The following is an 18,564-nucleotide window of genomic DNA, read 5'->3' as shown; positions in this document are numbered from 1 at the left end:
TCCGAGTCACAGGATGATCTAAAGGCCTGGACCACCAACATCAACAAGAGCATTGCAGAGCATGAGGAGATTGCCAAATGGGGTCAGCCCCAGCCTACTACCTCATCTACGGACGAGGGCACGCGCCGCGACGGCAGCAAGGCCGATAAGTCAGAACGGGGAGAAAAGTCTGACCGGGGGGAAAGGCCGCAGAGAGCCGAGCGCTCTGAGAGGTCGGATAAGGGTGAGACCAAATCGGACACCAAGCGTTCAGAAAAGTCCAGCAAGAAGAAATGAGTTTGATGTTGTGCGGTGGGTGGGGGAAAGGGAGAGTGGTATAAAAGACTTCCAATCAAGACCCAACCCTTTCCTCTCATCTGTCTGCTTCAGTTCTGTTTAGTGTCGAAAAAGACAGGAAAATCACCCTGGTGAACTGACATGAGGGATTTGAAGCACGAATATCAGTGTACCCCTCCTCGTTGCCCTCTCTCTTTATCTCTGTTGCTCTAAGGGTGTCAGACCTGGTCACTAACACTTATTGCCTGGCTCGTTCCACCTCTGCCCTCTGGTGGTGACACCGGTGCACTGCAGAAAGCAGATGATCCTCCTAGTCAGGGCAGCAATGTGAGAGAGATGGACACTCATGTAACGAGGGTTGTCACTGGTAGTATGAAAAAGTAGCTCATAACGTTTTACGTTTATTTTTTGTAAGAGATGAGCTGTATCTGTATGTAACTCTTGTCTGTCTATTTATGTATTGTATGTCTAGAACATCCAATTGTATACTCCCAAACAAAATGAAAAATGAGAATGAAATATGCCTAAATGTATTTCACAACTGGCCTCTTTTTGGAGAACAATTATTTTCTGTTTCCTTTTTTGTATTTCTGCTCGTTCACTCTGCCATCATTCTTTTCTGGACTCTCTTTTCTCACTTTGACTTTCTTCAGTACAAAACTGTAATATCATCAAACTCATCCAAATTGAATTTGTATAATTCAACATTGAGCCAGAGGAGAAAGAGAAGAGGCAGGTAACATCAGCCTTCACAAAGCTTGTTCTGGCTTTTGAATGGATGACCTGGAACCTTTACCCGGAGGCTAGGCTGGCCCCCACGGCCATACTCAGCTATGCCTTCATCTGGGGCCCCCGAGAGGCCCCCAGGGACCCAGCAGCCATAGCCACCCAGCACCCGAGGGATAGGACTGGAAGCCATCTCGCAAGACCAAACCTCCCCCTTTCTTCTCAAAGACTATCAGATGGTGGTAATCGCATTCCACATACCCAATCAACATTATTTTTGTCCATTCAGAAAATATCATAATGCTTTTTATAGACAGTCAAAGAGAAATTAAGTTGTGTGTGTCTGAGCATGTGTGTGCGGGTGTGTGTGTGTCTGTTCAGCTGCTCACCACTCCCAGGGTTTTCATAGCTCAGGTTTTTTCGTTCACATCTGCGTCCCCAGTTCTCCCTCAGTCTTCCAGGCACTGCCGTTCCACAGGCCAGGCTTCTAACAGCTCAACTAACCACAGGAGTTGATGAGGACACAGCAAGGATCTAAGTTCAGGGGCCACACAGAAGTGATATGGTGCCGATTGGTCACTCCAAAGCCTCAGGAGTGCAAGTTGATGTCAGATGGATGTAAACAAAAGCTTCTGGATGAATGAATCACATGCATGTCTTGCTTGGGATATAAATCTCTTGTTGAGAGGCTTTGCATAGCAGTCCGATCCTATGTTCCTCTCACAGTGTGTAGCGATCGGCAACGATGTTCATTTTGTCCCTCTCCATGCATCATACAATACAATTATCTGTTTGTCTTAGCACTGCAAAGCCATATTTGGTAACAGGAAGTCTCACATTATGGAAGCTAGTGGACAAATCCTTTGCCTGTTCCTTACATCAGAGATTTGTACAGAAGAGAGGAGTGACGGCGACGAGATAGTACAGTGCAAATATTATGAAATCTTTCCTGAGTAGCTTTTTCTACCTTGTTTTTTAAACACATTTTATGCATCTATATAGGCGTTGAATGCCAAACCAATGCAATCCATAACGCGTGTTGGACACAACAAGGCAAGGATCAGCAGAACTTATTTTTGAATGAACATAACTATCACATGGAATGTGAAATACAGTACAATACATGACATAGGACACACTCAGATAGAGCACTGTGGACATCTGTGAGATTCTGTGGTGAATTTTGAGATTCGTATGACACACTACTGACAGTATACAGTATACAGTACAATTAGCATAGTGTAGTGGGAGGATACTAGCAATAAACTGCTAGTCTGCTGAATTCTTGCATTCAGGAGTTTCACTGTGCAGTATTCACTACTATCTATTGTTTAGAGTAGACGTATCTTGCCTGGGCAACTCATATGGAGGATGTCTCATTCCAAAAACAATATGCTCAATACAAACGAGTTCGTTTCAAATTGATGTACGCAACTGTCTTAACACTAATTTGGATGTCTCCGAATGGTAACTTTGTTTGGAAATGTTGCTTACCATTGCATTCTCTGTGTACCGCTGTCACAGATATCCTATTTGTATGCCATAGTCTCACTCTAAACAGATTGTATACAGTCAAAGTATTATGGTGGCTTAGGGAGGTTGCCAGGAACTTATTGTTGATGCGAAAAGAGAATTTATATGCAACTTTTCCTTTGCACTAAAACACTCCCCCATTGCACAGTGCTATTGCTTGAGGAGCAGTGGTGCTTAAGGGTCCGAGAGGGAAATGTGTTTATTTCATTACAGGAGAATGTTTGAATTATCTTCACGAATGAACATTAAGTACACTAGCCTGAAAAGTCTGAGAGTATCATGTTCAACCATGATATGAGATATTTCACATTGCAGTTTTTCATGCTCGTCTGGCTGGTTACACTTTACTAACAGCTGGAATTCCAGCTACAATGCATGAAGTACGAGTTTCGAAAAGACATCACATCCTAAAACCAAACATGCCTATACAATTATTCATGCTATCTGGATAAATTACCAGTAGTCATTTTCCAAATGTGGGCCAGCACGTCTGTTGTCATGGCCAAGGGCCCGATCCATGTTATCCTGTACTTTTCTGTTTCACAGAGGGCAATTTGAGCTTATATACTTTCAAATGACAAACCAGCTGGATGTTGTTAATGACTAGAAAGCACAATTTTATAACCTACACTTGATACACACAAGCATTAACATGTCATAGGGAGACTTGTGAGAGGAATCCCATTATTGATACAATGCTTCTGTATTAGCTGTGCACTCATGATGTTTCAGTTATGTTAGAACATTGCGTAACTGGGCATCTGTAATGTGTGATGTGCGTTAAGTCCTGGAGTGCTTCCTTCATGAAAGCATTCACACCGCAACTGTTACAAATCAAAAGTCTAATGCCATTATAAACTAAAATCCGATTACGTTGCTGTTTTAATCTAGGATGTTCCATTGTTAGTTGTTGACAAAGTCGATGCTCAACACCTACTGTTCATTTCCTGACCTTTGACCCTAGAGCACCACTGTTTTTAGGGAACTACTGAATGGATGTTTTGCAAAATTCAACAGCTTGATGACCTGTACAATATGTAATTGCTTAAAGTATTTTCTGTAAAGAAAGAATTACATGTTAGTTTTTTTTTTGCTGTGAAAGGGAGAAAATGTTTTTTTGGGGGGGGTTTCAACAAATTGAAATATCCATGGGGCAAATGGTTCATTTGTACAACATCAATGGAAAACATCACAATATCAGGACACAGAAGTTGCATGAATTACATAGTCCCTATTATGATACTGCTCTGCATGTTTTGAAGGCTCATCCCGTCGCTATACAATCACTGTACAATAATGGGGTGACACACTTACGTACATGGAAAAGGTGAATGAATGAATAATAATGTATAAAACAGATCCAACTTAAAACCATTGACTGTGTACAGTTGTTTCTTTGAATTGATAAATACAAATTGTGATATTGAAAAAAACACTGTGTTGTTCATTTTGTTTGCATGTGCAGTTCAATGCCAACGTCTTGTCAATTGGCTCCACAAATATATGAAGGCCAAAGGGCCATGTTGGACCGATACTAATTCCAGTTACATTACACCTTTTTCTAATTATGCAAAGAAGAGTGAAAGTATTTACTGTATTTGATAACTGTTTTAGTATTAACACTGCTCGTGCATAAAAACACACATGTATGTATCACTGCTACTACAGCTAGGGACAAAATAGCAGCAAGTCCACATAATATTATTGACGCTAACAACTGCAGACCTTCAAACATCTTATCTGTTCACGCAGATTTACATGTATTGAATGAATAATGCTTTGATTCATTGTGATAATGGTTTACAGGCATGCTGAACAATGTGCCTAGCAGCTCGGAGCCCAGTTGTGAGGGGAACTTCCTCTTTCTACTTTCTGTCTGTTATGTCACTGTCACCTCCACCCTGAGTAGATACACTATATATACAAACATATGTGGCGGCAGGGTAGCCTAGTGGTTAGAGCGTTGGACTAGTAACCAAAAGGTTGCAAGTTCAAATCCCCGAGCTGACAAGGTACAAATCTGTCGTTCTGCCCCTGAACAGGCAGCTAACCCACTGTTCCTAGGCCATCATTGAAAAGAAGAATTTGTTCTTAACTGACTTGCCTAGTTAAATAAAGGTAAAACAAAATATATATATATGTGGACACCCCTTCAAATTTGGGGATTTTGCTATTTCAGCCCCACCCGTTCCTGACAGGTGTATAAAATTGAGCACACAGAGCATACAATCTCCATAGACAAACATTGGCAGTCGAAGGGCCTTACTGAAGAGCTCATTGACTTTCAACCTGGCACCGTCATAGGATGCCACCTTTCCAACAAGTCAGTTCGTCAAATTTCTGCCCTGCTAGAGATGCCCCTGTCAACTGTAAGTGCTATTATTGTGAATTGTAAATATTTAGGAGCAACACTGGAGCCACGAAGTGGTAGGCCACACATGCTCCCAGAATGGGAATGCCGAGTGCTGAACCGTGTAAAAATCGGCTGTCCTCGGTTGCAACACGTCAGCACAAGAACTGTTCGTCAGGAGCTTCATGAAATGGGTTTCCATGGCTGAGTAGCCGCACACAAGCCTAAGATCACCATTCGCAAGTGCCAACTGTAAAGTTTGGTGGAGGAGGAATAATGGTCTGGTACTCTTTTTCATGGTTCGTGCTAGGCACCTTAATTCCAGTGAAGGGAAATCTTAACGCTACAGCATACAATGACATTCTAGACAATTCTGTGCTTCCAGCTTTGTGGCAACTGTTTGGGGAAGGCCCTTTGCTGTTTCAGCATAACAATGCCCCCATGCACAAAGCGAGATGCATACAGAAATGGTGACTGGCCTGCACAGAGCCCTGACCTCAACCCCATCGAACACCTTTGGGATCAATTGGAACGCAGACTGCGAGCCAGGCCTAATTGCCCAGATCAGTGCCCTACCTCCACTAGGGCTTTTGTGGCTGAGTGGAAGCAAGTCCCCACAGAAATGTTCTGACATTTAGTGGAAAGCCTTACCAGAAGAGTGGAGGCTGTTATAGCAGTAAAGGGGGGACCAACTCCATATTATTGCCCATGATTTTGGAATGAGATGTTCGATGAGCAGGTGTCCACATACTTTTGGTCATGTAGTGTATATACTGACCAGATCATATGCATTGTGCCAAACGTTGATTGTAGCCTACGGCAGGTAGCCTAGTGGTTTGAGCATTGGGCTTGCTGCTATTTATTTAACATGCTAGATCAAATCCCTGAGCTGACAAGGTAAACATCTGTTGTTCTGCCCCTGAACAAGGCAGTTAACCCACTGTTCCTAGGCCATCATTGTAAATAAGAATTTGTTCTTAACTGACTTGCCTAGTTAAATAAAAAATAAATATACTGTAAAAACAGTGATTGGGTAAACTGCGCCTGTACTTTGCACTCCAGAACACCTGGTGGCGCCATGGCGATGACAATTTGGTTGTTGTCTACTGTCAGACACCACAGAAAGAGGTTCTGCTCTCAGGAAGTTGCAGCAGAAATAATTATGTGGCTAACGTTGTCGTTGTCTAAATACTTATTGTGATGGATTAACTCAATTATTTACTTTGTGGGCAATGCATGAACATTCCCACATTTAAACATATGGCTAATATGGCAAGGACCGGAGACATTATCCATTTAAACGTTGGAGGAAAAAGGTGAGGACTGGGATTACTTTGAATAGCTAGCTAAGTTACCGCCAGCAAGCTATTGTTGGTGGGTGGATGCTAACTAACGTTAGCTATCTAAAAGTTGCTGGCTGGCTAGCTAGCTAGCTAACTAGATAGGACAATGTTACCTGCTGGCTAAGTTAGCAAACTAACGACTCATAGTTAAATATTTTTCCAGCTTGACGATTTCTCTGACAGTAACGTTAGCTACTGATTTCACAGTGCAGCTGGAACGTGCAAAGTTAGCTAACGTTAGCTAAGGTAATGTTCGCTTGCTAACTTCTTAATGGTTTTGAACATGATCAAACTATGCTCATTTGCCTGATCATGTTGTTTCAGGTTCAGCACCTCCAAACAGACATTGACATGGGTCCCAGACTCATTTTTCTCAAGGTAGGTAGCTATCTATTTATTTTGAGACATAGGCCAATGCCTTTTATTAAAGTCACAAGTGTCTTCTTCATAATGACTCACTCCAGCTCATTCATTACTCGGACATAGTGATGGCATATGGTCATTTGCTGTAGACCTTACTTAGTGATGCTAACTAGTGAGTTGTGTTGTCTCTGCCAGTCTTCTAAGTGGGAGGATCTCAACCTTGAAGGATGAAACTGGAGCGGTAAGTTGTCTAAAATAGATGGGAAAAACCTAGGCTGTGTGTGTATATATAAACCTATTTGATATTGGCAACCACTTAGGCCTATATATAACACATTTGTAATGTACTGCTGACCTTTATCTCCCACAGATCTTCATAGATCGGGACCCATCTCTCTTTACTCCCATACTGAACTTCCTGCGCACCAAAGAGTTGTTTCCCAGGTAACCAGCTGATTTCTTTGGTTACGTTCGTTTACATTTAATAAGTAAAATATATATTCAGCCTTGATGGTAAGTTGTTTTCCCAATTTAGATTTCTTAACCTTTCTTTTTTAGGTCCATAAATGTGCACCTGCTAATGCATGAAGCTGAGTTCTATGGAATCACTCCGTTGGGTAAGAAAGGGGCCAGTAGCTAGTCAATTACAGCTGTGAATGAGAGGCTGTCTTTCATTGTGTGTGTTAGTGTCTCCACCTTGGTTACTTTTTGTCTCTTCCTCAGTGCGTAAGCTGCAGCTTTGTGACGAGCTGGACAGATCCTCCTGTGGAAACGTGCTCTTCAATGGCTATCTCCCACCTCCAGGTAGGCAGATCTACTCTAGATTTGACTTCACTTCAAGGGCAGGCAAAGTGTGTTTTAAGTTTGATTTCCTGACCATCTCCTCCTCTGGACCAGTGTACCCGGCGAAGCGGCGGAACCGTCATAGTGTGGCGGGGCATCAGTATATGGGTGGGCGTGCCCTGCCCATGGAGAGAGCTCCAGTGAGACGCAGCAACACTATGCCACCCAACCTAGGCAACGCGGGCATACTGGGTAAAGCAACGATGGAGGAGAGGATAAGTGGTGGTAAGGCCTCGGAATCACATACACATTTAACATGCCCATTGAACATACTCATTTAACATACACATTCAACAAGCATTTCGCTACACGCCGCAATAACATCTGTTAAATATGTGTGTGACTCGTCAAATTTGATGTTGAAAATGTGCAGCAAAATGCTTATGTGGTAGTTCCCTCAACAGTGCCGTACAACCAATATCAATAATAACAATGAAAGAGTCAAGTAAAAAATAACAAGTAATAGAAGAGGTACAATGCATGTGACAAGTGGAATCTATCACTTAATGTTAAAACTGCCTTTAAAAAAAAAAAGAAAGTATTTTCCGTTAAAACGATAAGAAAAAATCATAAAATTCCACGTCAATTCACAATGCAGAATAATGGTCCTATTACGTATTTATCACCGCTAGAGCTGGGCAATGTAGTTTTATCTACCGCAGTCATATACCCTTGAAAGCGCCTTGGCTACGGCATGTTTGTCTGGGTACACTACGACTTTTTAAATGCCGACGCAGAAACGTTCTCTGGAGATGGTTTTCGAAGCACCGCTGAACGGGTATTTTACTTGTCTGTAAAGGAATGCCGCTTCTGAAGCGGGACTAACGTCCATCACTCGACAGCTGTCAATCAAATAATCTCGAGCTGCCTGCGCACACACCACTCTTTAAAAAAAAAACTTTAAAGTTGGTTAAATACCGTGACTTACCAAGCCATTTAGTAAAAAGAAACCCCATCTTCCTGTAGGAATCTACTCCTAAGATTCAGTATTTTTGGAACAGAGGAGTTAATTATTAGGCTACATTAATTCAGGCTATTGTTCATTTAGACCGTATGCAGGCCATATAAAGTTTAAATCTGTGCAGCTGGTAAACCTTTGAGTAGCCAATAGCCTATAAATGAATACAAGCAATTTTTGTAGCCTATAGCCTATTCAATTCTGGGAAATGTGTATTTAAGTTTCAATTAAACTAGTTGGTTATCCTGTCTAGGACTACCCCCCCCACATTCCACTGAAAAGGCAGAGCCGCGAAATTCAAAAAAAATATATTTTTTAAATATTTAACTTTCACACATTAAAGTCCAATACAGCTAATGAAAGACACAGATCTTGTGAATCCAGCCAACATGTCCGATTTTTAAAATGTTTTACAGGGAAGACACAATATGTAAAGATGTAAATCTATTAGCTAAAAACACATTAGCATAATCCACCATCTTTACTTTGTCCACCAACAACAGTAGCTATCACCAATTCGGCTAAACTAAGATATTGATAGCCCCTAACCAAGAAAAAAACTCATCAGATGACAGTCTGATAACATATTTATGGTATGGGATAGGTTTTGTTAGAAAAATGTGCATATTTCAGGTAGATGGCATAGTTTACAATTGCACCCACCGTCACAAATGGACTAGAATAATTACTATGAGCAACGTGTTTACCTAACTACTAATCATCAAACATTTCGTAAAAATACACAGCATACACTAATCGAAAGACACAGATCCTGTGAATACAGACAATATTTCAGATTTTCTAAGTGTCTTACAGCGAAAACACAATAAATCGTTATATTAGCATAGCACATGTGCAAACATTACCCCAGCATTGATTCTAGCCAAAGAGAGCGATAACGTAAACATCGCCAAAATGTATTGATTTTTTCACTAACCTTCTCAGAATTCTTCAGATGACAGTCCTGTAACATCACATTACAACATACATATACAGTTTGTTCGAAAATGTGCATATTTAGCCACCAAAATCATGGTTAGACAATGAGAAAAGTAGCTCAGCTGGTCAGAAAATGTCCTGCGCCACATTAGACAGTGATCTAGTCGTATACATAAATACTCATAAACGTGACTAAAAAATATAGGGTGGACAGCGATTGATAGACAATTTAATTCTTAATACAATCGCTGATTTACATTTTTTAAATTATCCTTACTTTTCAATACAGTTTGCGCCAAGCGAAGCTACGTCAAACAAGATGGCGTCATAAGCGATTAACATTTCTCGACAGAAACACGATTTATTATAATAAATTGTTCCTACTTTGAGCTGTTCTTCCATCAGTATCTTGGGCAAAGGATCCTTTCTTGGGTCTAATCGTCTTTTGGTGGAAAGCTGTCCTCTTGCCATGTGGAAATGCCAACTGCGTTCGTCATGAACTGGAAGCGTGCCCAGAGATTCACAGCGTCTCAGAAATAAATGTCCAAAAATCGCACTAAACGGATATAAATTGCTATAAAACGCTTTAAATTAACTACCTTATGATGTTTTTAACTCCTATAACGAGTCTTAACATGACCGGAGAAAGATTACTCCCTACACTAATGCTTGGAACAAGTGCAGGTCGATGTCCTCCACGCGCATGACGCAGCTGGAAAAGAGTTACTAGCTACAAGGTTTTTTTATTTATAGTGCCTGTGATTGCGCAATCGACCCCATTCAAATCGTCATCACGTAAAGGCATCCAGGGGAAGACGTAAGCAGTGTCCGTATACTCATAGGAATAACATTGGCCTTAAAACTGACTCCAGAACAGTGGCCAAAATTTCTGAAATATGACTCCATGTCAGGGAAATTGCTGTAGAATGGGTTCTGTTCCACTTAGAGACAAAATTTCAACTCCTATAGAAACTATAGACTGTTTTCTATCCAATAATAATAATAATATGCATATTGTACGATCAAGAATTTTGTAGGAAGCCGTTTCAAAAATTACACGATTACCATAAATAGTGACAACAGCGCCCCCAGCCTTAACAGGTTATCTAACCCATATTGAATGTCAGGGTATTTTGTTATGTTGGCTATAAGCTTTCATTTGGGAATTAGACGGCTCTTTTTCAAAGCAATTTGAGTTGTCAGTGTTGCTTTGAAAATAAGAAGATAGGACTGTCATTCTTAATTCATGGCATGGTTTCCTTTTATCCAAATGTTGAATACAGATGCAGACAAACTCATTCATGCAGGGAAGGGGAATGGCCTAGTCGATTACTCTGGAGTTATAAAAACAATCAAATAAATTGATGTCAATTGTCGGGTCAAGGATCAGCTCTCTTAATAATTCTATGTGGGTGGGTCGGGTTGCAGAGAAGAATCTATCCTGATGTCGGATATTGGGTGGGGGCTGGCGGGGAGCGAGTGTGGCTCCAAAAAACTGACCCGTGCAGGACTGTGTTGTTTGTAAGTTTATGTGTAAGGGGTTGGATGTGTGGGGAGTCGGTGCAAACAGTCTCTAAGGTGCAGATAGTCTCACGGTATAGGTCTGTGCAGGGTTTAGAGTGAACCATCGGTGGTCCTTGGTGATCTTTCAAGCCAGTGTTTTTACGTTGTATTTAGCGTCAGTATTGTCTATTCTGGTTGCGCTGTATTGAAAGTAAAAGCTCTAACCTGGAGCCATTCTTTGTTAAGGGAATATTATCAAAAGGAGGGTTCACATTCCCCCACACCTGTTCCTCTTTCCCTTCCGATACAGCTCAGCTTGCAGACCCAGGCATGGTCCGCATCATCTGTGGCCACCACAACTGGATCGCTGTGGCTTATGCCCAGTTTGTTGTTTGCTACCGGTAAGAACACAAGACTTCCATGTACAATATCACAGCGTCATATGAATCAGTCTTTTTGGTAAGGACCGTGGAGGGTGTTAACTCTGCTGTCCTCGTCCATCAGAGTGAAGGAGTCTACGGGCTGGCAGCAGGTGTTCACCAGTCCCCGCCTGGACTGGGTGATTGACAGGGTGGCGCTCAACGCCAAGGTGATGGGCGGCTCCCTGGGAGACAACGACAAGATGGTGGCCGTGGCCTCGGGCACAGAGATCATCCTCTGGACTATCTGTCCCGACGGCAACGGCAACGAGATAGGTCAGTCTGCAAACGAATGTACTCGCAAGTCTAAAAGTAAAGCGCAGGTGTTAAAACAAATATTATATCTATGATGTAGTTTTTAATCACTCAAGATGTTTGTTGACTTGTCTTTTAGTATCTTAAGAGACCACTTTTCTAGGTTGTTCTGGGTGCTTATGTAAGGGCCGTGCTAATAGGTCACCATTGTACCTGCTTCCCTCCAGGTGTGTTCAGTCTGAATGTCCCCGTGGAGGCTCTCTTCTTCGTGGCGAACCAGCTGATTGCCACCAGCCACACAGGGAAAGTGGGAGTGTGGAATGCGGTGACCAAACATTGGCAGGTAAAGTTGTGTATTAACATTCTGTAAGAATGTCACGTCAACAGAACACATCACATGATGTGTAGTAATAGTATATGCGGTCCTGTATGGTCCTTGCAACGCCAGGATGGTGGGTTCGATTCCCGGGGCCGCCCATATGTAAAATGTTGCGTTGGCTAAATGGGATATATTATATGTGTATTGTACATCAGTTGTTCATGTTTTCCTTTTGTCTTTCCGTTCTCAGAATCAAGACGTGGTTCCCATTAATAGTTATGATACTGCCGGCTCCTTCCTAATTCTAGGCTGTAACAATGGGTCCATATATTATATAGGTAAGGGAAGTCCTCTTTTCTACCTGTGACGCAACAATGGAAAACTATTCAAACAGTTTTTCCGTATAGAAGAATGCAGTCACGAGGTGTGTTTGTAGTATATGAACACACTTGCGAAGTGTAGACCTCTCATTGACGTGATCTCGTCAACAGATGTTCAGAAGTTTCCATTGAGGATGAAGGACAATGACCTCCTAGTGACAGAGTTGTACCGCGACCCCACGGAGGACGCCATCACTGCTCTCAGCGTCTACCTCACGCCCAAAACAAGTATGTCTGCCTGTTTCGATTTTGAACTTCACTGAAATGAATAGCTTTTTCTGCGTTTTTTTTTAAAGGATTAACAAGTATCAATTAGTCAATCGTGGTTATTGGAAATTCAATCATAATAGATGCATGGTGCTAAACAATCATTTTCTGAAAAACTTGTTTGCCATTTATGGTCAGCAATGGTTATTTTATAGGCAGTATAATTGTATAGGCAGCTGGCAGATTTTGATTCCTGGTGGCATTTTGCTTTCTCTTTGCCTGACCTTTAAACTAATCTTGACCTTTAACCCAACCTCACTTCCCTAACATGACCCTAACTTAAATCAATTTCGATCCTAATGCCTCACCTTTTTGGGTCTGCCGGCTGACTATCCACTTCCATTTCTTGATATGCGTGGTACATAACACAGCATGCGTTGAGGCTAAAATGGTGTATGGGATTAAAGTCCCCAATGTGTCGTCAGGCGACAGCGGCAACTGGATCGAGATCGCCTACGGGACCAGCTCGGGCACGGTGCGGGTCATAGTGCAGCACCCGGAGACCGTGGGCTCTGGGCCGCAGCTCTTCCAGACCTTCTCAGTCCACCGCAGCCCCGTCACCAAGATCATGCTCTCTGAGAAACACCTCATATCAGGTGAGAATGGTTGGCTGGGAGCCTCCACCTTCTAGGGATGATCGTACATTTTTCGGTGTATTCTACCATCTCTGCTTATGATGCACATTCATTAATTGAGCTACATTTCTCATTAGGATCGATCGATTGATGTTTGGATGTCGGCTGACACAGCAATTACGTTAAACATTGACGTCGCTGACAAAGCAGCGTTGGTCATCCAAGTTTGGTGCAGAAGATGGGCCCGTCATGCAGATGTTTTTTGGGCTAACCCTGTTGTGTCGTGTTGTCAGTGTGTGCAGACAACAACCACGTGCGGACCTGGACGGTGACTCGCTTCAGGGGCATGATCTCCACCCAGCCAGGCTCCACCCCCCTCACCTCCTTCAAGATCCTCTCCCTGGAGGACATCGACGGCCACGGGGGCTGTGCTGCCGGCACTGAGATAGGTGAGCAGACAGATGTCCAGTGTCAAAAGTGGACACTGGTTTTAAATGTTAAATAGAAGTGAACATTTTAGAGATGCAATGGGAAAGGACTGTAATGGTCCGTACTGAGCGTTGCTCCTCTCTAACAGGTCCGTATGGCGAGAGAGACGACCAGCAGGTATTTATCCAGAGGGTCGTCCCTGACACAGACAAACTCTACGTGCGCCTCTCGTCCAACGGGAAGAGGGTGTGTGAGGTGCGCTCTGTGGACGGCACCTCCATCACCTCCTTCATGGTGCACGAGTGCGAGGGGTCCAGCCGCATCGGCTCACGTCCCCGCCGCTACCTCTTCAGTGGCCACGCCAACGGGAGCATCCAGATGTGGGACCTGACCACCGCCATGGAGATCGCAGGGAAAGTGGACATCAGGGGTAAGACAACCCGCGTGGCTTTTTGTGTTGACTTTTGCTTTTTGTTAAGTGACGTGTCATAGACATTGGGTTCTCTGTCTGGTTGTCCCTCAGCGCTGGGCGGCCCTACAGAGGAGGAGCTCCTGGAGCTGTTAGACCAGTGTGACCTGGCTCTGACCCGTACGCCTGACATGAGTCCCGCCGCCTCCTTCATCCACTCCTCCACCCCCCGAGCCTCCACCTCCAGGTACACCAGCCACCATTGGCACCTGCTACATTTCCCCATAGAGCTTCATATGTTAACCCACTGATGCTCTCCTTTTTGCAAGATTACATCATATTCAGGGCATAAAATGAACACCCGCCACCCACCAAATGCGGGTAGATTTAAGTATTGGCGGATAAGAACGTCTACTTCACCACCCATGTTGGGGGATGGTCAATTGGCATGTCTCTACAATGTGAGAATTATATTTGCGTTTGTGAATAAAAATAGTTAGAAGTCAAGTATGAGCATGTGTGCGAATTGCGATTTGTAGCAGAAAAAGTCGCTGTTTTCAAAGTACAGTATTTCTGTTGTTTTGTTTCATGGCTGCCAATCGCACAAAGTAATAGGAATCCTACATCCCACCTCACGCAGCAACAGCTTCACGCACTGTGAGTGAAGCGCCGATAGATTCATTTTTGGAGGCGCTGGCACAAGCATAAAAGTTGGTCTAATTTACTCAAGTTAGCAAAATGAGACTTTGTCCTCGTGTTCACATTGTTTTCTTCACAAGCGCAGTTGTTTTTCAGTGTTAGTTAAAATCTGCTGCTTCAACTGATAGTGAAGAGATGCTGTCCTACTAGTCACATCCCAAAACTTAGACAAACGTGACATGACTTCAGTAGCCCCGTTACCACGGTAACCTTCCACCCTTAAAGGGGCAGCTGAACATTTTGTCTCATCTGATATTTTGGTTAAAATAAAAAATGAAATTTAGCAATATACCACATTAGTTCTTGCTAATACATTACAAAGCATGTTTTTTTTTTTTTGTAATTATGGCCAAAAATCATTTTGGCTGGTTAAAAAAATCTGTGGCGGGTAGTTTTTTTTTCATCTACATGCCACTGATCATATTCTCTCTGTTTATCTTCTCTCTGCAGTTTGCAGTCCCAGCTGAGTGAGAGCTCCAAGGAGCGCGGGGCCAGAGGAGGTGTGAGCAGCTCGGGTCCCTTCTCTGGTAGCCTGCCCCGTCAGGCCCCTCCGGTGCCCCTCACCAAACCCCGGGATATGAATCTCTCCATGGTGGGGTTGGGCCTCCAGCCCCACCACCTGGGTCTGAGCCAGGCTTCCCTCAGCAGCAGCGGCAGCCCCCGGCCCGGCCGCACCGCCCTCCAGGACAGAGACCGGGACGGAGGCATGGGGTCTCTGCGCAGGGGCAGCTTCGTGGAACGTTGTCAGGAGCTTGCCAAGGTCTCTGACTCTGCAGGAGGGGCTGAGGGGGGCACGCGGCGCAGCCTGGCCGTATGCTCAGAGTTGGAGGCTAGACTGGGCCTACGGACCCCCGCCTCTTTCTCCATCCCCCCTGCAGCCTCTCCCGCCTCATCTTTATCTTCATCACTGCGCCGGCCACATCCCACCTCACCCAGCCCTGCCCCTGCTACAATCGTCAGTCCAACGCGCTCCCAGACCCCCGTGTCGCCTCGTCGAGCTGACACCTCCCCTACTACAGAAGCCCCGCCTCCTGAGGCTGCAGCAGCCACCCCAGAGAGCTCCTCCCCTGTTCCCCCCACCAGTCCTAAACCCCCTATGAATGAGACCAGCTTCTGACTGGCTCGGTGATGTATGAGTGAGTGGACTAACAAAGGACGCGTTTTGTGTTTGTGCGCGTGTGTGGTTTAGTGACGGCACATATTGTCATATTTATGGACTTTTCCTTGTTTAGCATCAAGGATACATATCAAATGGCATTCCTCTGTTTTCAAAAGGGCCAGCTGTGATGTAGGCAAGATTCGTATACAATATATCCAAATGGTCAATGTATTGGTGATACAAATTATAACTCCAGCCATGTATGAATGTGTTCTGTTGCATTTGGTAGAGCAGTGCATTTTATTCAATTACGATGAACAAAAATATAAATGCTACATGTAACAATTTCAAAGATTTTACTGAGTTACAGTTCATATATGAAATCAGTAATTTTAAATAAATTCATTAGGCCCTAATCTATAGATTTTACATGACTGGGAATACAGATATGCATCTGTTGGTTACAGACACCTTTCTTTAAAGGTAGGGTTGTGGATCAGAAACCCAGTCAGTATCTGGAGTGACCAAGATTTTTCTTGTGCAGCACAACACATCTTCGCATAGTTGATTGTGGCCTGTGGAATGTTGTCCTTCTCTTCAATGGCTGTATGAAGTTGCTGCATATTGGCAGGAACTGGAACACGCTGTCGTACACATTGATCCAGAGCATCCCAAACATGCTCAACGAGTGACATGTCTGGTGAGAGTGCAGGCCATGAAAGAACTGTGACAATTTCAGCTTCCAGGAATTGTGTACAGATCATTGTGACATGAGGCCATGTATTATCATGCTGAAACATGAGATGATGTCAGAATAGCACGACAATGGGCCTCAGGATCTCGTCACTGTATCTTTGTGCATCGGTGTATGCTGGTGGGAGGAGACGGGCTCATTATAATGGCTGGAATGGAATAAATTGAACGGTATCAAGCATCAAATATATGGAAACACATGTTTGACTCATTTCTATTCATTCCATTTGAGCCATTACAATGAGCCTGTCCTCCTATAGCTCCTCCCACTGTCCATTCAAATAGCCATCGATAAAATGCAGTTGTGTTTGTTGTCTGTAGCTTATGCCTGCCCATACCATAACCCCACCGCCACCACGGGGCCCTCTGTTCACAACGTTGACATCAACAAACTACTTGCCCACACGACACCAGATATGCTGTCTGCCATCTGCCCAGTACAGTTGAGACCGGGATTAATCTGTGAAAAGCACACTTCTCCATAGTGCCAGTGGTCATCAAAGGTGAGCATTTTCTCACTGAAGTCGGTTACGATGCCAAACTGCAGTCAGGTCAAGACCCTGGTGAGGATGATGAGCACGCAGATGAGCTTCCATGAGACGGTTTCTGATAGTTTATGCGGAAATGTAATTATTTGGCTGTGCAAACCATAAGCCGCATCCAACGTCGTTTCAGAGAATTTGGCAGTACGTCCAACTGGCCTCACAACGTGTAACCATGCCAGCCCATGCCTCCACATCTGGCTCCTTCAACTGCGGGATTGTCTGGGACCAGCCACCCGGACAGCTGATGAAACTGTGGGTTTGCACAACCAAGTAATAACATTTCCACACAAACTATCAACCGTCTCAGGGAAGCTCATCTGCGGGCTCGTCGTCCTCACCAGGATCTTGACCTGACTGCAGTAAGGCATTGTAACCACCTTCAGTGAGAAAATGTTCACCTATGGTAGAGAAATGAGCGTTCAATTCTCTGGCGGACATTCCTGCTGTTCCCAGCACAAGGTGCACCTGTGTAATGATCATGCTGTTTAATCAGCTTATTGATACACCTGTCAGGTGGCAGGAATGTCATGGTTATTTGAATTAAAAGGGAATTTTTCAACCTCATTCTTCATCTTCAGCACCAAACCAGAGTCTACATATGTGAAAAGGTCTCGTTTCTGTTATCTGCGGTTAAAAAGATTTAAAAATGCTTCTCTGACATCACAGTGTAGGATTAAAGGAAAAAAACGGTGATTTTCAAAGCCTGCAACGAGTCTCTAGCCCAAGGGAGCGTATTTTCTTGATCCCCACGGATCCCTCATAGTGTTTGAAAACCACAAATCAAATGTTGAAACTTTTGATGATTTGGTTGAAAAGTGGTGAAGTTGCCCTTTTAAGAGAAATGTAAATACATGTAGTAGTCTTTACCCAACACTGGGTTCCACCATCATGGGCTTGCAGGCTGAAGTGATGTATAGGCCCACACCTCCTAAACCTTTCTGATATCCTCTACAGATTTCTTTCAGTCTTCCTGTTTTGCACTACAGTTGGCTTTCTGTAGCTTAAATGAATCAACAAGCCTACTGTACACACAGTATCAATGTGGTGACGATTGAAGAGGAAACCGATGGAGAATCTATAGATCAATGACAGACCTTTTATCGTTCATGTTTAGTTACATCTGACTAACTTACTGCCATTTTGGATCATTCTTTTTCAAGTCGTCTTCCAGATCACGACCCAGTGCCTCACGTACCAGTGTTTTATATCTTCCCCAGTGGGTTATGAATTGTACGAAACCAAAGGTAGTCATTTAACCCAATATCCTATGTTGTTTTTGTACATTTTATTTAGATCCTATTTTCTGACTATATAAAAGAAAAAACATTGAATGGAAATGTTATGTCTCTGTACAAAGTACATCTGTCTGTCCATTAACTAACAATAATAATAATACTTTTGGCAACAGTGGGAGTGCTTTATCAGTAGCAAAATGTTACCTGAGGATGCTGAGTGCATTTCATATACAGTACCCTCCAGTTAGTCACATTTCTAGCTTTTATGACTGTACTTTTCTAATCTAAGCTGGTCTTCATTAATCGAATAAAACGAACTAATTACAGTGAGCCTACTTTTTGGTTC

General features: G+C 43.4%; 2 protein-coding genes across 9 annotated transcripts in view; both read left to right on the top strand.

Annotated features, from left to right (window-relative positions):
• The window catches only part of LOC129821920 (spectrin beta chain, non-erythrocytic 4-like), a 64,316-nt gene extending 60,407 nt beyond the window's left edge, over positions 1–3,909 (top strand). For 6 of the 7 annotated variants that reach the window (XM_055879661.1, XM_055879667.1, XM_055879665.1 and 3 more), the window contains one exon: positions 7–3,909. In XM_055879661.1, the coding sequence (XP_055735636.1) occupies positions 7–276 (270 nt within the window). In that variant the 3' untranslated portion in view covers positions 277–3,909. The remainder of the gene's footprint in view (positions 1–6) is intronic. The other variant, XM_055879664.1, reaches the window with a different exon arrangement.
• A 2,098-nt stretch (positions 3,910–6,007) lies between these two features.
• On the top strand, positions 6,008–18,544 carry LOC129821918 (SH3KBP1-binding protein 1-like). 2 transcript variants are annotated; one of them, XM_055879658.1, is made up of 17 exons: positions 6,008–6,201; positions 6,553–6,606; positions 6,787–6,832; positions 6,962–7,035; positions 7,150–7,208; positions 7,315–7,395; positions 7,489–7,659; positions 11,145–11,235; positions 11,339–11,529; positions 11,736–11,851; positions 12,078–12,165; positions 12,319–12,435; positions 12,900–13,070; positions 13,343–13,498; positions 13,627–13,908; positions 14,002–14,134; positions 15,037–18,544. In XM_055879658.1, the coding sequence occupies exons 1-17, from the start codon at positions 6,122–6,124 to the stop codon at positions 15,701–15,703; spliced, it is 2,577 nt and encodes an 858-aa protein (XP_055735633.1). In that variant the 5' UTR covers positions 6,008–6,121; the 3' UTR covers positions 15,704–18,544. The 2 variants fall into 2 exon arrangements, with proteins under 2 accessions (XP_055735633.1, XP_055735632.1); XM_055879657.1 differs by having other exon boundaries at positions 12,882–13,070.
• Positions 18,545–18,564: the final 20 nt, after the last annotated feature.

The sequence above is a fragment of the Salvelinus fontinalis genome, chromosome 24, assembly GCF_029448725.1.
Source record: "Salvelinus fontinalis isolate EN_2023a chromosome 24, ASM2944872v1, whole genome shotgun sequence".
Taxonomy (NCBI): Eukaryota; Metazoa; Chordata; class Actinopteri; order Salmoniformes; family Salmonidae; genus Salvelinus; species Salvelinus fontinalis.
This window is presented reverse-complemented; position numbering and strand designations above follow the sequence as displayed.